General features: G+C 36.3%; 1 protein-coding gene and 1 long non-coding RNA gene across 12 annotated transcripts in view; one reads left to right on the top strand and one right to left on the bottom strand.

Annotated features, from left to right (window-relative positions):
• Window positions 1-20,164, top strand: part of LOC125484754 — a 29,886-nt gene that overhangs the window by 5,271 nt on the left and 4,451 nt on the right. The window lies entirely within an intron of this gene.
• pax3b (paired box 3b) overlaps window positions 1,190-20,164 on the bottom strand; it is an 88,750-nt gene continuing 69,775 nt past the window's right edge. For 6 of the 11 annotated variants that reach the window (XM_048604284.1, XM_048604288.1, XM_048604285.1 and 3 more), the window contains one exon: window positions 2,736-3,287. In XM_048604284.1, the coding sequence (XP_048460241.1) occupies window positions 2,934-3,287 (354 nt within the window). In that variant the 3' untranslated portion in view covers window positions 2,736-2,933. Of the gene's footprint in view, window positions 1,225-2,735; window positions 3,288-20,164 lie in introns of those variants that run through there. The other 5 variants (XM_020532242.1, XM_020532244.1, XM_020532245.1 and 2 more) reach the window with 1 other exon arrangement.

Here is a 20,164-nt window from a genome sequence, read left to right as displayed (position 1 = left end):
TCTGATGAAGGGTCTAGGCCCGAAAAGTCAGCCTCTCTGCTCCTATGATGCTGCTTGGCCTGCTGTGTTCATCCAGCCCTGCACCTTACTGTCTCGGATTCTCCAGCATCTGCAGTTCCTACTATCACAGAAGTACATAATATTGCACATTGCTGTTTCATCACTAAAGGTGGAGTTAGTTGGTTGCTTTTGTTCTTTCTGCATTGAATACATTTTGGTCATTTACCTAATTATGGAACTTTTAAACAGCCCCATTTATTTCTGACTAAACAAAAACCTCCCTTCATGTTACCTTGGTCCTTTATCCTAATCATTTTGATGTGTCATTGGCGGAGGCAGAAAGTAGAATGGCTGTCATGGAAAGCATTTAGATTTAAAAGGAATGAAAAGCTGTTTGTTTCGATGCTGTTTTGTCATTGACTGCTATTTCAAAATATTTCCATTGTACTCATTTCATCTATAAACATGGCAAACAATTCTTCAAATGATCAGTGAAGTGTGCCCTTAAAGTTAATTTTGGAGATAAGCCAAAGGGAGCGTATCACAATTTAATGAGAATCAATGAGCTGTTGTTGAACAAACAAGTACGTTTTGATACACAGGTAACCAGTAAATAAAAGTTAACGCAGTAGACGGCTACTATATTTTGGATTTGATTGCACAAGCCATGTCATTCACATTTAAATGAACATGATGTTTTTAAGCAGAATTGCTTTTGTTTTCTGAGAATGGTCCCTAGGAAGGCTCGCAAGAATTAATAGTCACCAATAAAATTATAAATCAGTATTTCGCTATAATTCTGATCAAATTACACAAATATATATATAATATTGAATGCTTGAGAAATTCACACTATTCCATTATAGTGGCAATAAGTTGGAAAGATTTCTTACTCATCATTTACTGAAAGCTTGCCACAAATCCTGAATCATCTCTGAGGGCCACGAGTGAGAATTAATTTTCTCCTTCTTCTCTAAATAGAAGAGCCAACGTCTAAGGCAACAGAAGTAATATTTATACCAAAACTTAGAACAAGGGACTCTTCCTTTGATCACAAATGAAAACTATTATCAAAAAAAGACAAGATTTGGCTTGTTTCTGGGGAATCCAACCGTTGTGGGTACCATAGTCCCATTATGTTTGTGGGTCCAGAACAAGGCTCGTTTCAACTTTTTATGGAAATTTTCACTCATGCTATATCTGGCTTCAGATAATGAAAGGCACCTGTAATGGAAGTAAAAGAAACTTAGGAATTCTTCTTGTGACAACATCGTTGCAAGGGGCCATGTCAAATGCAGGTACAATGTTGTCAGGGCTAATCATGACCTGCCAAAACTATGTGGGTTACTTCGTTTATATTAGGACAAGTTTGACAGTACCACACGGATCCAGGAATATTGTCCAAGATGATGCCTGATTTGGGTTTTATCGGAACATGTGTTTTTAATAGTGACATTCCAGTGGCTGTTTTATTTTTTGACAGACCTTGGCCTTAGGTTCTACATAAATGGCAAACATATATTAGGTCTCAGCAATTAATCATATCAAGATGCTGCTGACTGCACTGAAAATAATTATATGTAGTACTTTAACTCAGCCTGTCAACAAAACTGTTTTATTAGAAATAGGCAAAAACTTTTAAGTGCATGGCAATATATTTTTGAGGATATTTTGTACGCATTATCTGATCAATTTAGCCCAATTTGTTGCCTTTCCAGTGAGCTCAATACTATGAAGCTTCTTCTTCCCAAAATAAACTTTTATTTCTTTTGTCCTAACTTTCCTTTTCGAACCAACAGTGCCTCTGTAATCACAATAACAGATTTATTTGGATTCTCGGTTGCCTAGGAAGAAAAATTTTCAATTAATGTGATCTTATCATTTGCAACATCTTTAAGCCTTCGTAAGTATAAAGTAAGTATGATGTGCAAAACAATTCGCAGGTTGAAACTCTACTCTGCTCACTAGCTAATGTGGTCTTGCAACTTTCTTCTGTTTTTTTTAATGGCACTTTAGACCTGTCGATGTTAAAGAAATTGGTGATTGGCCAAATAACATACATTGAATTTGATTGAATGCATTAAATAGCGCATTAATAAAGAATCAGGGAGATTTCATTCTCTGCATTGAATCATGAATAAAACGAGTGTTTCTGAAGTAAATTACGATATGACTTAACAAATTTCTATTCCAATAAAAATTGAGATTGAAAATAATGGGGAGAAATTTTGGATGGCACAGCAGGGAAGAACAAATATTGTGTCATGTATGTAGGAAATAATGCAGCAGCAATGTTGACTAAGCTTTAGTTAGGATAGTTAAAAGCAAATATTTCTTTTTTAAAAAAATAACTGGTTTAAAACGATTAAAGTACAGCCTTTAAATAATTAAACAGCAATGTTTTTTATTTATTAATTAAAGCCAAAGCCCAGCTAGTGTAAGAAATATAGAATCATCTGGCTGCATGCTATGAAGGCAGACATTTACAGCCATGAGGTTAAGTATTTCTACAGCACCAGATTTTTGGCAGCCTATTAGAACTAAAGGGGAAAAAAGTTGAACGAAATCCGGCCAAAATACAGAAACTTCCAATGTTTAGTATGCTATCCTAATGCAGGGTGAGGCATTTCAGTTTAACACAACTACATAGTACAGAAAAACGCCAACTTTTCTTTCTCAAATTTAATATAATTTAATTCTGAAATTTCTTGAAGGTGATATTGATCCTTCCCCTTGTCATGGTTCCTTCAAAACATCTTAAAATGTTGACTGAAGACTAACATTTTCTTATTAACATCTGCATGTTCACTTTGCGCATGTGGCTAGGATGTTGCACTGTGTGCCAAAACATACTAAATGAACAATTTATTTTGCAATTATTTCAAAACATATTTGTATACAAGACTAGTAAGTTATACTGAATTTTACATTCATCAAAGTTTGTACACTGAGTCACACATTTTTATACAAATTGATGAAGGATGGGGTGGGTAAGCATTTTTATAGGTAAACGTATTGCTTAGATTTACATGGCACTTACTTTGCCCATATTGTCCATACTGGTATCCTGCAACTGGATCCATGCTGTAACCTGAGGAGCTATAAGTTGATGGGCAATATGATTGAGTGGTGGGTAAGCTGTCAAGAGGTTTCATAGGATCCAGCCGCTGACTACAGCTGGCGGAAACTGAAGTGGAAGGTTCCAGACCTCCAGTTAGTGGTGATAGAGCATAGTCAGTTTGTGGTTGGTGTGGAACACCACCAGGATTTGCCAGGAGACCCATTACCTGCAGAAATGAAAAATAGCACTGTTAATAACATACCAATGTGAAACATCTATTTTATTTGCATATGCCTCATGGTTTAACAATTGTAGAGTACTTTGAAAACTGCTCTCACATATAATTATGCATCAGGTTTATGACCCTGAAGGTTAAGGTTACAAGCTTGTTTAGCACTCCATGGATCCTGCAATATGAGCACAATACAAATTACAGAACATATTGCAGTAATCTGAAGGTAGGTTTTCATCATATACTCCACTTCTAGTTCAAATTATGAGAAAGGGACAATGAGATTCAATTTCTAATTTAAAGAAACTATGAGGTAAAAACAACTTGTGGAAGTTTTAGGATAAGGGGTAGCAGATGTAAAACAGAGATGAGGAGAAATTACATCCCTCAAAGGGTCATGAATCTGTGAAATCAATATCCCAGAATGTGGTGGATGCTGGGATATTCAGTAAATTTAAGGAAGAGATAGACAGATTTTTAATTACCAATGTGTTGAAAGGTCATGGACAGTGGGCAGAAAACTGGAGTCGAGGTTGAGATGAGATCAGCCATGATTGTTTCAAATGGCAGAGCAGGTTCGAGGGGCTGAAATGCCTACTCCTGCTCTGGGTTCTTGTGTAGCTGATTTGATTAAGGGACTGGATGAAGCTCGACATTGTGGTTGGTTTTCCTACAGTATACTGCCTCAAATCAGGTAGACAAATGATTGAAACATTGAGAAAAAAATCAGTATTAAGTTGTTCCAACGTGACTTCTCTCCATTGCCAACCTTCACCAAGACAATTGCTGAGTGTCCTTTCCCAGCACCTTGTATGTAAAAGTCAAGAAGAACATCCTGGAATCCAGACACTTTACTCTTGCCTACCATTCTTGCCACCACTGCTCCATTTGAAACCTGGCAATAGTCTTTACAGTCCTATCGTGAATTCTGCAAAAATTAGCAACGGTATGTTAGCTCTCTATGTTGACCTAATCCCATATCCATTAAAGGTCTTCAGTAAGTGAGTTGGCATATTCTTCACAGCCTTGTAACCCAAATCCTATAATAGTAGACTAAGAAAATTCAGCCGACTCTATTCAAACAATGGCAGAAATTGAATCAATATGAAAAGAATGAGCTGGGTCCTACAATTTTTTTTGTACATTTCTGGTCTTCTTTATATTGTCATGTGGACCATGTAGAAAAATGAGAATGGTTGCCAATGAATGACTTAGAGTTTTGGCAGGAATCCATGTCACTATGCCAGGAAGTAGAAGTACACACAAACACACAAAAGTGAAGGTCAGGAAAAGACTAGCCGGCATATCAAACTTCTGGATTTGACTTCTCCACACCGTCACCTTATCAACCTTTCTCCCCAACCCAATCCCAAATCAACAGAGCAAGGGAAAATCTCCACTTCAACCAACCGAATGTTTCTATATTTTCCAGATGTTGATAACTTAAAAAAGACTGCTGGAAAATATCTGATTGGTTTGTATTTAAGGTCAACTTCTGTCATTCAAATTGCTGATTTTAGAAAGCAATGCTTTAAATTTGCATTTTTAAAAAATTCCTTAGTTTGAGGTACAACTTTAGACACAAAACTAAATGGGCTCCTATAGATTTCGGAAAACTTTTGAAAGGTAACAATGGAGTGTTTCTTTGCTTTAAATTTGTGCAGTATCACCTTCCACAAACATAAAAAGCAGCAGTTTACACACAGGTACAGGGCAGTCTACTGACGAGTAATTTCCTGTCAAAAGCAATTTACATCTTTGGACCAATTTTAGGATTAAATAACATTGTAAAGGTGAAATCCTCATAAGAATAATTTTAATTGAGAGTAAGTTTTTTTAAGCTTCAGAAGGAACAATTCGACTTTTTCTGAAGAGGAACTCGATACACTCTACTATAACCCAAGGCGTTGTGGTATTCTTTCAATTGTATGGATTTATCCACAGGCAAAATCTTAATATATTTGGAGGAATGCCAGTGAAAGGATTAAATATTTTAAAGCTTCCTGTTGCTTAAAAGTCATTCTATGACCCTGAATGTCCACTAATGCAATGTATAAGTGCTAATCATTCTTCAACATTATCAGAACAGAAAAAAGTTGTAAGGAAAATTTTGCAACAGAATCTCCACTTTGTGTAAGTTGTTCCTTAATGCTCCAGCATAAAAAAAACACCATGGACATTTAGATAACTTACTGTAAACTCAACAGATTAAATGTTAAAATGGTCTGTTTCCAAATTAGTACAGTTAGGTCAAAATATGTGCACTTGACATTTTGAAAATTATAGAATATTTTTTAAACCAAAATCTTTGTACAATCAAATTGCTCAATTAAAGAAAATGTGACAAAGAGTGTTGAGCAAAATTATGTATTTGGACAAAACTGATTGAAATTTTAAATTGCACCAATCCCTATAGGCACAGTTTTGATACTGGATTAACTATATTTAGTTTGAAGGGGATTAAAATGAGAGAAAATAAATTGAAAACTTTGATGTTCAGACAAAGATTGTGTATTTAAGTGTCACATTGGAGTCTAGGTGCCAAATTAGCGGTCAGTGGGGGTTGACTTTATATGTTGAAATTCAATGCTTAATGAGAATTTTACTTATAACATAGGATGACATCCCCTGAAGTTGATTTAGCACTCTTAAATTTTAATTATTTTAGTGGTTGATGCTTTAGTATTGCCTGAGGCTTATTAGATAAATGTACTGCCCAGCACAGTACTGAGTCCTGCAGATTTGATCATTGCTGTTCGTTTTATTAACTGATCTCAGCAGGGAAACTATGTGCTATAATTGTCTACTGTGAGCTGGAATAGACAGGTTAGTAGGGGTTGCAGGACTAGTCAGGGGGCAGAAAAATTTTAACCTGTTACCTTGACATTATCGTCATTCATTGATCCGTTCTTTATATTCTATCTGTGATATAAGCATAGGAGGAAAAGTGAGGATTTATTTCCAATTTATTTACTGAGAAGGTGGCTATGAGCTGTAAATGGAATTTTATCCTTCGTTGCTAGAGGGATTGAGTTTAATAGCAGGGAGGTTATGTTGCAGCTGTATAGGGTGCTAGTGAGGCCACACTTGGAGTACTGTGTGCAGTTTTGGCTCCTTACTTGAGAAAGAATGTACTGGCACTGGAGGGGGTGCAGAGGACATTCACCAGGTTGATTCCAGAATTGAGAGGGTTGGCTTATGAGGAAAGACTGAGTAGACTGAGATTAAATTCATTGGAATTTAGAAGGATGAGGAGGGGATCTAATAGAAACATATAAAATTATGAAGAGAATAGATAAGATAGAAGCAGGAAGGCTTTTTTCCTCTGACGGGTGAAACTAGAACAAGAGGGCATAGCCTCAAAATTAGGGGGAGCAGATTTAGGACTGAATTAAGGTGGAACTTCTTCACCCAAAGGGTTGTGAATCTGTGGGATTCCCTGCCCAGTGAAGTAGTTGAGGCTTCCTCATTGAATGTTTTTAAAGTTAAGATAGATAATTTTTTGAACAGTAAAGAAATTAAGGGTTATGGTGAGAGGGTGGGTAAGTGGAACTGCAACCATGAAAATATCTTATTGAATGGTGGAGCAGGCTCAAGGGGCCAGATGGCCTACTCCTGCTCCTGGTTCTTATGTTCTTATCTTAAACCACCTAAGTTGATGTGGTAAAGCTACCCAAAAATCTTGTTTGACAGAAGTTCCAGAATTTTGATTTAGCAACAATGCAGGAACAGTGATATAATTCCAAGTTTGGATTGTATGTGACATGAAGGAAAGCTTGGAAGTGGTGGTGTTCCCATGCATATGATGTTCTTGGCTCTCTCAGCAGCCTTGGTGATTTGCTGCTGTGCATCTTGTAGGTGGGACACATGGCAGATACAGCAGGGTCAGTAAAATGTTTGAAATGATGGATGGGGTACCAATCAAGCTGCCTGTTTTGTCATAGTAGAGATAACAAGGTGTAGAACTGGATGAACACAGCAGGCCAAGCAGCATCAGAGGAGCAGGAAGGCTGACGTTTCGGGCCTAGACCCTTCTTCAGAAAAGTAGTCATAGTGTCAAGTTTATTTGGTGTTGTTGAGACTGCAATTGTCCTTGTAAGTAGAGACTGTTTCATCACACTTCAAATTTGTGTCTTTTAGCAGTTGTGGAAAGTCAGGAAGTGAGTCACTTGTTGCAGAATTCCTAGCCTCAGACCTGCTGTTGTAACCACAGCATGTATATGTAGCAGATCCAGTTAAGTTGGTGGTCAATGAGGACCTTCAGGTTGTTGAGGTTAGGGGGATTAGCTAATATCAGTGACACTGAATGCTAAAAAGGGGAGATGAGATTCTCTGTTGTGATGGTTAGTCATTGCCTGACCCCTGTGCTGCTTGAATATACTTTGAAAAGAAGTATCCACCCAGTGTACTGTGTAGCACAAGGTAAAATTCAACTATAATCTAATCAAAAGTTTACAACTTTTTAGCATTCATAGTCTAGGTTCACAAGTACAGAATGGCAATTTGGATAAGGTACTAAAGGATGGTGGCACCTGTGAAACTACAGTGGAGCTTGAGTCAGCTCCTTTTGGACGTGAACATGTGGGGAGATAGAAATTACTTTATATGTTCTGGAACTGAATAACATGTCTTATATTTGGCTTTGCTTGAATACATTTGGAAGCTTCATTTGTTGAGGTGTCACAAGACTTTTAATTCTAAAAGATTGACTTGGATTATTTTGAAAACTCATATCAGTGATTTCGAGCAGAATATTATCCAATCCAATCATAAAAAATTAGGATTAAATGCTACCTTTGTGAGTTTTAGATAGTGGTCGAACTGCTGCAATATTATCACTGATTAAGCATCAAGCAATAAGAGCCATTTCAAATACATGTTGACAATGGAATCTATTAACCACGTACATTGATTTCCAATAATATTTTAGCATAAAAATTCAGTGAAATCAATTTTTTTTTTACAAATGTTTGTGATAAACCCCTACATGTCTGTTGAGTAACATTTTCAGCCCTGAGTGGTTTACTGCTGATAAGAATGCTCCAGGAATCAACCTGCAGTTGATTAACAGCAAAATAATTAGATTTTAGTAATTTCTGCATGGTTCTTTGAGAACAAGAAAAAGAAAGTCGCCTCAAGGCACAGTGTGTCAGTTAAGGTATTTCAATGTGACCTTCTCACTTAAAGCATGGAGTTACAGGAAGGGCAGAACTAGTCTGCAGCAATTCATACTGCAAGGACTGAATGAAAGCAAGACTAGTCTATAGCATCCACCCCCTGCCTGTGGTACCAGGGTTGTTCCATCCATAAACAGATGATTCTTGGAATGCCCAAGAGTAAAAGATGAATTTCCTGGAGAATTGACAATTTTCAGTTTTGAATTTTACTAAGCTTATGAAGCAAGGTACAGACAAAATAAGTATGTATGTGAATTGGCATTCAATCAACAGTGCAGTCATTACTACTTCTCTCTGAAAAAGAACCTTTCCAACATTTTCAACCTCTGGCCTCTCTCAGATGAGATTACTAAAAAAGCACCATTTTATTCCATACACTAACGTCCACAGGGAACAAAGCTAAGATGACAAAAATTAATTTAACTTGGTATTAAACATTGAGATTGAATTCATAAATTCATAATGAAAATTATAATGAACGAGAATGAAACTAAACCCTTCTCAAAAGTTGAAAGACTGTATTACTTTTCAATTTTATGGCAATTTAACCTCAGATCATTTTTAAATCACTAGCATTTTTATGATCTGCTTGTGTAACATTCTGACTGAAATCCTGGAAATGTATTATGTACTTCTTAAGTCATATTACTGAGGAAATAATGAGATTGAATCTTTATGAGTGGAAATGAATTACATCGATCTTTGATGCACATACTCTCAACATATATTCCAATTGCAAAAGTGTTCACATTTCTGGCATAAATAGCCTGTGCTTTTATTGAAAACAGTTTCATGTTGCATTTGAGCCTCTTCATTATTGTTTACCTGTGGCTGCATGGGTAGTATGAGCTCAACATTAAAAACATTAGCAAAACCAGTCTTTCTTTTTAGTAAGTTCTATAAATAGTGCACAAGGGAAATGCAGGCAGAACTTTAGCTGTTACAAAAAGCTAAGAGTCAACTCCTAGTTTACCTATTATGTCACACTAAATTTATCTTCAACAGAAACCATAGGGGTTTTGGCTCCAAAGAACTATTGTTTATATAAATTTATTCAACATTTCAGATCAACAAGCAAGTGAACACTGCTTACTGACCCTTAACAAACTGAAGACAGTAACCAATTCAGGTTCGGTTACAGTGAACATCTCCACGTGAGATTGATCTATACTTTATAGTACCATTATGTTGAAACTTTGGGAACTGTAGTTTCTCTAGAGTTTTAGTGTGCGAATAAAAATATTAACACGATCACAGCCTCCTTTTTTTATATTTCGAAAAAAACTAGACTACGATCGGCTTGTCTTAGTAAGTAACAATCTCATGAGCAGTTAAGTCTAATTGTGCGTCTCTGCTCACACCACTCCATAGTTGTCCTAAAGCACAGTATCAAAGAACATTGGCCCCCAAAATTTACAGGTTTTCTCCAACATAATTTCAGTTTAAGTTCAGCAGAGGTATCCAATAATTCACCAGTGTTTGGAAACAATATGACATGGCCTTCCCTGCAAATGGTCTATTTATCGATCTGTAACGTGTCAGGTAGCAAACAAAGCACAGAGAGTTGCTGCATCTCCTGCCTCCTGGCCCAGTGTTAATTAGGTGGTCATCCACTGACTCAGCAATTCTGAGTATAGCATAGCTGCCAACCAGGAGTAACTCCTGGGATTATGGCCTGTTACAACGTTGAATCAATGTCTATTTTAGATTCTCAGCTTAAACTAAAATCGACTGCATTTGTAACACACATACAGACCAAGAAAGTTCATCCTGTGGATGAACTGGAATGAATGTTCATAAAATGTGTCTGTAAATGCTTTAACTATACTAAAATCACAATAAATCATGCCGTTCTATGCACATAGGTAATATTTTTCTAGCAACCCACAGTTGTATTTAATTTTTGGTTTAATTTGTGCTTGTGAAAGATGATTCTAACTCACAGTATGTATGTAAAATATATCATCTAGCTTCCGATTATAATTTTATTTCTGAAGCTCACTGTCTTGTCAACTTTTCCAAATCATTGGAAATTATACTGACAGCGACAGTCAGTACACGCATTCACATTTTTCTTCTATTCTTCTACAGTAGAATAGAACAACATAATTTTACCTCCCTGAACACACTATTGTTTGAAATGAAAAAAAAGTAGCTACAGTATGTCTTCAACATATAGCATAAGACTGAATAAGAGTAAAGATTATATAAGATTGTAGGCACTAGTTTCCATTGATCTGTGAAATACATTAACTTCGCTTTATCAGCTAACAATGGAGATTTAGCTCTACTGTGGTAAATAATCACTTTGTTATAATTACAGATGTACCTCCAAATTTATTTAAATAGTGACTAAAACTGAAATTGTTTTATTCTAAATGGAACTTCACTGTATCATGTTCACTTTCAGGAAGTTGCACTGCAGAAGTCTTAATGCTACATCTGTACAGAATGCTAGAAGGCAAAGCAGTAAAAGCTGAAATGGTATAAGCATTACTTTTAAACATTTGACTTAATTATATTCAAACTTTCATTATAACAAGGGGAAACACCTGAAAACTGAACTATGCAGCTCTTCTAATGAGCATCATAACTTTTCCTAATGTACAATTGACCTAAAACTGTTTAAACACTGATAACACCAAAGATGAAATATACAGTTTCCCTTTTCCTGGGCAATGTTTTCAACTGGCCCTTACAGCTGGCTTAAAGTAAATAAGCAAACAAACTTGAAAACATCACAAACTGCTCCCAGCATATGAACTTTAATATTTGTCGTCATGGTTCCCAAAATTGATCATCTATGCAAACTTATTCCAGCTGCTACTGGCTAGGTCAATAACCAGAAGAAAAAGACCATATTCAAATTATATAAGTCAGATGAAGATTACCAATATGAAACTTAAAGAATCTTAGTCAATACAATAAATACAACCTTAAGGTGCAGTTGACTAACCAAGATCAACTATCACTGGACCCCAGATATGATTCTCATCATCTCTGGCAGAGCAGTAGAATACTTTGATGTTAACATATATATTTACTACGGACTCACATGGCATACATTTCTTTACAATTCTGTGATTTTGTCAACTTTAAATTTTTGTGGATTTTTTAAGGTACCTGATACCTCATTATTTTGTCTCCAGTTTGTAACAGAACTTCTAAGGGCTTGAGATCTGTGTAAATCTGAAGAATGAAATGGAATCTGCTCTGTGGCTTTAAATTTAGAATATACGTATCTGATGGTGCACCAGTGCATCCAAATGAGTTTCTTGAAAAAAAACGAATTTTCCATTTTCTTATCTGTGATGTTTAAGTATTTTGCTCTCTTCTTCTCATATGGTCTCAATCTTCAACTTTCATAATATTTTCATATTTAAAAATCACAATGAACTATGACTGTACAACACAGCAGGAAAAGGGTTTTTTTTTAAGCATTGTATCATTTTACATTTTTAATATATCCATTATGGTTGTTACATAATTTGGATGTGTACCTGTTGGGAATAAGTCAAAATACCATCTATACAAAAAAAGGGATATGTGTCAATAAATCTAAGGAGGAAAGTTGTTAACATGAAATATAGATCAGTGTAGGCAATTACTTCCAGTTCAGCATGTGACAAAATTACATAAGTAAAAGTAAATGCTACAATGCTTAGTATCTGCCAAGATAACATTTGAAAACTAATGTTCACACTAATAATCTTTTAAAAAATGTGTATTACATATTGGATTTTATTTTGTGTACATTATGGTTGTGAAATATATTTTTACATTAAACAACTAGCTAGTTATTAGGTTTGTATTCTGTATCATAGAGTTTTTATTTATTATACCAACAAATTATCCAATTGTTAAATATGGTGTATTGATAAATAAGTAAAACAGATATTGCTGTTTGGACAAATTAGATTTTAGATATCCAGATGGACTGAAATAATACAAAGTTTTGGCCAAACTAGAGAGATAGTCATGGAATACAGGATTGTTATTCTAATCACTATATCATGTATGCAATAAGGAAGGATGTGGTCACAGATCTAGTTCTGGATGGTAACGCAGATGATAGCAGCAGGTAATGCACACATGCAATGAAAATGAGAGAGATTCTGTATGTTGTATGGAAGCTTTTCTGCACAGGTGATATTCAACATGGAGACAATAAAGACTAAACACCACTTAAAACGTAACATAAGATACTTGGCATCAAAATTATGGTGAATGATAACATAGAGAATGTAGCCATTGGGGAAAGAAACAAGAGATATGGGGAATATTGACTTTTAAGTTGGACTGGTATATCTGTGCCTCCAGGCTCTGCATTAGAATCTCTATGTTTTCCATTTATATAAATGAGTTGGAAAAAGGAGAAATGAAATTCAAGTCTACTGTTTATACCAACATAACAGCATGGCAAATTGTGAGGAAAGTACAGGAGGATATGTGCAAATTAGCAAAGTGGCCAGAGAAACAGCAGATCCATTTTAATGCAAAGTAATCATCAACAATACATTTAGGGAAACAATATAGTGGAATGAAGTGTATTTAAAATGACTTTTTTAACATAGAGGAAGAACAGAAAATTATAGAAATACTGATGTTTAAAGATAATAATGCAAAGATAACCAGATTATAAAAAAGCAACTGGTCTTCTAGGTTTTACATTTAGGATCAATTAACATAAAAGCAACGAAATTACATTGAATTTTCACAAAAATTAATTCAACTATAGTTGTGTACTGCTTTCATTTATGGGAACCCATTTTAAAGGAAGACTACATGAGCAATGGAAAAGATACAGCAATGAGTTATAAAAAAGTAGACGAGGAATGAGAAACTATATCTATGAGGAAAGGCATATAAGTAAATGCCTATTTTAACTAGAACAGTGGACTTCCAAGGGAATCCAGTAAAGGTTTTCAAAATAATAAACTGTTTGTAAAAGGTAAACAGTGACTGACTAACTGAAAGCTTTAACTAGCTGATGAATTCGTAACAAACGTGTGTAGGCTGGATGCTTCCTTGAAACATGAAAAGAGAAGTTAACAGCACTACTTTTTCACAAAGAACATGGAACATTTTACCACATGAGGCTATCAGCCAGAGACAGTGGATAGAATTTTCCTATTTCTCAGTTTAAAGTGTTTAATCGAGTGAAATTCATGGCATCCGGGCCACCATCTCTCAAAGTGACTTTTCTCACCTAATCTTCCACTCTTCACGTCATTTGTTGTACAGCAAGGCTTTTGAGTGGCTCTCTGAGGGAGTTGTGCAGTAACACTCACCAGTTCTGGGACCCTCCAGCTTTGAACCCTTTGACATCATATTTAAAGTAACGGTGTATCATTTCAGATGCATAAGCCAGGAACTGGTTGTTATACTGTGGTGCTTGACAGTAGTTACCAAACACATGGCGCTTACTCCCCCACTCCCATGGACAGGGATTTGGAGGTGTTGCCAGAGAGGAGGGCAGTCCTTTGTCCAGCTGATCACTGCAGAAGGCCACAGCACCAGACCCTGCCAGCCTGGACATAGACTGCAGCCCAGATCAGTGCTGTGTCTGGTGAAAAGGAACATTTTGCAGCACAGAGAGCTGACTATGGCAAAATCCGAGGACTGACAAGGTCACAGATCCCCAAATTCTGGTGGCATCAAGTGCCTGACTGTAATGCAATTGGACAACTCCTGTAATTGACTTTGCCAGCACCCCTGACTGACTGTAGTCCCTGTTCACCCGACTAAGATCTCATCTTTCTTGACTTTTCCACATCTCCATTCGCTTGAGGGACATGCAATGCTTTTTGCCACATAAACTGCTGGCAGGTTTAACGCTCACGTAGCATGGAGCCACAGAGCAACATGTCCAAACTCTATCTGACTGATAGGTTGACTGTTCAGAGCTACCCACTGTCACAAGCTGCCTGCCTCCACAGAAAGTGGCTGCCTGTAACTGAACATTAAAGACGACATTCAGTAAGAAACCAATGTGAGCCACGCAAAGCCTGCAAGTCAATCCTGAAATTAGTGATTGGTGCTAAGAAAGCAATGAAAAGTACACAGATGCTGGCAGCCTCCAAGTGAACAGTAATGTGTTCGAGAGCTAGGAACTGAATATTTGTCCATGCCTGTAAAGTGACCTGGCAGAAGCATGCACGTCGTAGGTGTCCCTGAGCTCCAAATTATAATGTTGAAGAGCTGAAATTGTGTCTGAGTTGGTCTGAGAACAAGCATGATATGGTGTGGTGGTCAGCAGACTTCAACTTGTATGGATAGAAGGTCAAGGAGAATGCAGGGATGTTGTTCTGTAAGGAGTTGCTGATGGGACAAACTTTTGAAGAATTACAGCCACCAGGTACCTGCTCTATTGCATCAAGGTTTCTCAGTGATAACGAGGGAAGTTGGAAGTGGCACATAAATAAGGCAAGTTGGAATTTTAAGAAGATCCAAATACATGAAAATAAGGTGATCAACACTGAAGATGGTAAGATTCTGAGTTCACCATTTATGGGCTTGAGGGGAAAATCAGGAGCATTTTTTCCAGTGAGAATAGATTTCTCATTCACGCTGGATTTCCCTTTTTTTTTTGCCATTACCCATACAACACCAGGGAAGGTATTTCTACCCAATATGTCACATTGGATTGAAACAAACCCATACGTAATGAAATGGGGGCTCGGGTGTGAGGTGGGAACCAGGTTGTTCTATCAGCCTGCTTTGGCATGGTTCCCTAACTCAACCATAGCTTAGGATTCTACTTCTGAGTGTCTCCACCAGACAGGATAGTTAGGGTGACTCACTAAATTTGCCAAAAACTATTTTCCACAGTTAAATGTATCCCATAATAGGTCAAAATGGTTGAAATCTATTTTAATTCCTAAGGCGTCAACTACCAATGCAATGGAAAGTGTCATGCCCTAATATTATGAACAGTCAGTCAATTTTTATCTTTAAAACTGGACGTGAAAGGTTACAAAAGAAAGCCAATTAACTTCTTTTCTGGTCAAACCAGTCCCGTCTCAAAAGGGAACAAAATATATGTTCAAGACTTATATGAATCAGTTATGTACCTGAAACCAATCTAAAGAGTATACTCATTAAATTGAATGCATTGATCAAACACAAAGACACTGAATATCTCAAATTATCCAAGTGTTAAACAACATCACAAGATGCAAAATCAATGTTACCACTTGCCTTATTTGAAAAAGGACTTTGAATTTGTAAAACATTACATGATGAAACCACCATGATTTTTGCCCACTTTTAAAATCAGCAAGAACTGTTTATAGATAGAGTCACCAGAAAAAAGATTAAATGTGTTGCAAGTCATCAAAGTAGCCAAGGTAATTATCAGCATTACTTTGCAAGTAGGAAATACTAACCATGAGAAGGATCCCGAACCCTGTTCTAATTTAGACTTCACCTGAGAACGAACCTCTTATATACCTGACAAGAGATTTCACAGCCTGCTGAGAATCCTTCACTTTACAAGACCCACATTTCAACTTTCAAACTTTAACTTTATCTGTGAAATCAGAGGCTTGTCATAAAAGAGTCAAAATATTTGTAAGCTATAACAATAAACTACCTTTATCTGTACATAATCTTTGTGCATGAAAGAGGATATATGAGATTGGTAATGGAAATGTTGCACTATTTTCAGGATAAGTGTGAGATAAGTAAATAACTTTTGTTGTTTTAAACTCATAAAAGTTTGCTGCTTTAGTAAATTAACTGGAGATCCACACTCAGAGTAAGAAAACATAAACCTCTCACAGACAAACATACTTCACTAGTACTAAAGAGAACAGATAAGTTATGTCTGTGACAAAAGGAAACCTAGGAAGTCCACATTCCTGTCTTTCACTCTTACCTGGAGATCCTGCTGCAGGATCTGAGGAACTGAAGTGAGCAGGTGTTTGACAAAGATGGAAAAACCAAACCTGCCCAACCAAGCAGATAAGAATGGAAGCAGCCAAGGAAGTAAGCAGTGGAACTGTCGTCCTTCAAACCTGAAGACAATGCACTGAAAGAATTCAGGACGTTGAAGGATTTGAAAGGTGAATGGAGTAGCACTTTTAGCTGCCAAAGCTCCATACTCATTTGCTTTTTCCAGTAATCCCCTGTACAGTACTCGCCAAACCTAGTGCACCTCGCAGATACTCTCACTCCTCTTTTTCTAGGCATTTCCTTCTATCCTTATCTGGGCAGCTAACACTCATGTCATGCTCATTCATTCATGCCTCACAGTCACACTCCACAAATATTGTTCTTCCCTCCATCTACATAAGCTGTTATGCGGAGGAGAAGGGACCACACAACTTTGGAGATAGACAAAAACTGACACTAAGGGCACCCCTCCAGTAATGACCATCTTGGTAGCCAGTTTTCCACCTTGTCCATCAGGAAACTGGTTTTGTTCCAGGAAATTTGCAATGCCAGCAATAGTCTACAGTAAGGGTCTGAGTTTGTGCATTATAAAGATATTACACTTTGCTTTTAGATTCTGTGTTGAAGGTTCTGTTTCCTTGTAGCTGCCTCTGAGCGCCCATCCCCACTGCCCTGTGAAATAATGTGCGACTAATTATGTTGCTTCCATGTGAAAGGTGACAGCCGGTAATTGGCAATCCAAATGACTGAAGTCCAAGACAAGGGAACTGACTTCCAAGAAATTAAAAATCACCTGTCAAACGTTAGTAGCACACTTTCAGAAGTCCTGTTGATGCAATAGCCACTCTCCTAAGCATGTCTGCAGCTAGTAGGTTTTACCATTTGAAGGTTTCTAAATCTTTAATTTCACTTCTTAGCCCTTAGTTAGAAAACCTGTGAGTCGGTTAGTAATGGAAGTATGTTGAGTTAAATTCACAACAAAATGACTCTTTGAACATTGGAATTACTTACTGTACAGTTGCACAGATATTTATCCCTCACATCCAAACAGGTTAAACCCATATTTTCCTGGCCAAACATCACACTTTGGGCTTTAGCCCATGCAAACCTATCTATCTTTGACAGTTAAACTATCATACTATGACTTTACTTAAAAATAAATTTGTACAATATTTTGAAAGGATAGAATAAAACAAAAGGATAATGGAATTGGATCAGAGAAACCTAGCTGAACAGTGCACCCTGGCAGGACATGATGGAACAAATGGCCTCATTCTCTGTTGTAATTTCTATAAGAATCAAATATCTCATTTTAAGTCACCACACTCTGCAATAATTGCCCTGACACATTTTCCAACATTTAAAGCTTGTGTTCAACATCATCAACAAACCTGCCTTGAATGACTTCAACTCCGTGGAAAATGTAATCAACAACTACACAACTTGCCACCAAGTGTTAAAATTAATCGGGAATATGATGTGCCTATCAGATCTGTGTTATTCAACTGGCCTATGATAAGTGCCTCAGTAACAGTTCAATACTATAATGAGATGGTTGTAGGTTTGAATGAGAACTAGAATTTGGACACACTCCAGAAACATGTTAATTATTTTAGGAATATTATAATACCACACCACCACTAACAGGTGCAGAACATTTTTGCCTCATTCAAATAACTTAAATTTCTAATTATTGGAAGATTTTATTCTCTGAATTTCATTTTCTTCATTGAAATCTCTGGTGGAGGTAAGTAATTAAAAGGCATTTGAAATTCTCATTTTTCACCACGGCATTTAAAACATAAAGGAAGGTTACAAGGTATTTGTTTTTTGATGGATTGAAAACATCTAGTGCAAACTCGAAAAAGTTTTGTTTGCTTGTAAATTGAAATGATTACTTACAGTAATCAGTGACAACCTTCTATCTTTGCAAAACAGGAAACTAGGTAAGAGAGCAGCTATATCAGTGTTGATCTTTGTTTTAACTGATTTTTAATAAGTAAACCTATAACAAAGCAGCATAAATACTTTGCTATGACTTTAGTAAGTTGCGTGCCTTTATTTTTAAACTATTAACATTAATTGGGAAGAAACAATGTAACTTTATTTTGAATCTATGATTTTTTTTTAAATGCAGGCAGCAAAAATTGCAAACTAAAATCTTGCCCTTAAATTATGCTGTAATATACCGATACATGAGTATCTGAAACTCGCCAGCTGCTAATTTAGCACAGTCACTAACTCAGTTAAAATACATGGATTAAAAGAGCAGGGAGAGAAATATCACATAATCTCTGTAATTGGAAATTTTCATAGCAATGTAAATTAATGGTGTTTAACAGATACAAAAAGATGATTTTCAATAACAAAGATATTAACATTTTCCATATAAATAGAGAAAAAATAGAAAATTCTCACTCATTTTCTCCAAGTTAGATTCTCTTGCATTTACATTTGAAAACTGGAAAATTCAAATTGTTCAATTGCAAATAAGTTGGCATTGACCTGAATAGGCAGGCATGAGATCAATGTACCTCTTCAAAACTTAGTTAAAAGAAATAACATGGAAATTTTTGGTTCTTGCCCTTGAAAACACACAAGGCATTTTTTATGCACTGTTCACTTGGTTTAACTGCTTTAAACATAACATCTTATATGTAGTGACATAAGGACCATGTTCACAGCTTGGAACAAAAATTATCAGTATTTATAAAATATTATGAATCAAAGAATTTGTCAGAAGTGACAAGAAATTATTGAAAAGATCTAGAGTGTGAAATTAGACTTTGGTGATAATTCTCAATCACCTGTTTTGCATTATCAGTACATTTTATACCTCACCTGATTATCTTTTCTGTTGGAAGGCTATTTCATAGCTTTTTTTACATTTTGGCAATTCATAGAATCCCTATGGTGTGGAACAGGCCATTTGGCCCAATAGGTCCACACCAACTCTCTGAGGAGCATCTGATCTAGACTCACCCTCCTCCCTATCCCTGCAACTCCCATGGCTAATCCACCTAACCTACACATCCCTGGACACTATGGCTAAACTACCTAACCTGCACATCTTTGGACTGTGGGAGGAAACCAGTACAGACATTGGGAGAATATGCAAACTCCACACAGACAGTTGCCCAAGGCTGGAATTGAAGCCAGGTCCCTGGTGCTGTGCGGCAGCAATGCTAACCACTGAGCCACCGGGCCACCTGTACCAAGTCACCGTTTCACCCATATTATAAACCTACAATTAAAATCAGCACTAAATAAATAAATTAAAAACATTTATTTGATAAATTGGAATCTAATATGCAAAGTGTTGTGGATTAAATAATTACTGTTATTTGATTCTAACAAAACGCACCTTTTCTGGTGCTAATATTTTGCATGTTGGTGATTTACAGAAAAAAAATTGAAGATTGTGAAATTGAGAAACATTTTTATATTTAGATATGGTATCTAGATATATATCTAAGTAAGGCTTACAATAATCACATAACTCATTTCTGGTGGTGCCAATTTTATAATATTCAGGGTTGAGACTGAGCAGCATTTTAATGGTGACAGAGAAACAAAGGGCTGTTAGCATAAAATTTGTGAAATCAACTTCTAATTTGTAGTAAATGAAACAGTATTGCAATGCCCATACAGATTCTGTGAGGAAGTGTTGAATTAAATTGCTCCTGACATCATTAAAATCACAGCCGTTAAGAGTAATTTGATGTGAATAAACAGTAAAATATTTCACAGCTAGATAGCACATAAAAAGCCCTTGGAACTGGTTGAGTCAGTGAAGAA

This window comes from Rhincodon typus, chromosome 13, assembly GCF_021869965.1.
Source record: "Rhincodon typus isolate 14 chromosome 13, sRhiTyp1.1, whole genome shotgun sequence".
In the NCBI taxonomy this organism is placed as follows: domain Eukaryota; kingdom Metazoa; phylum Chordata; class Chondrichthyes; order Orectolobiformes; family Rhincodontidae; genus Rhincodon; species Rhincodon typus.
Note: the sequence above shows the minus strand (reverse complement) of the source record. Positions and strands in the feature narration are given on the sequence as shown.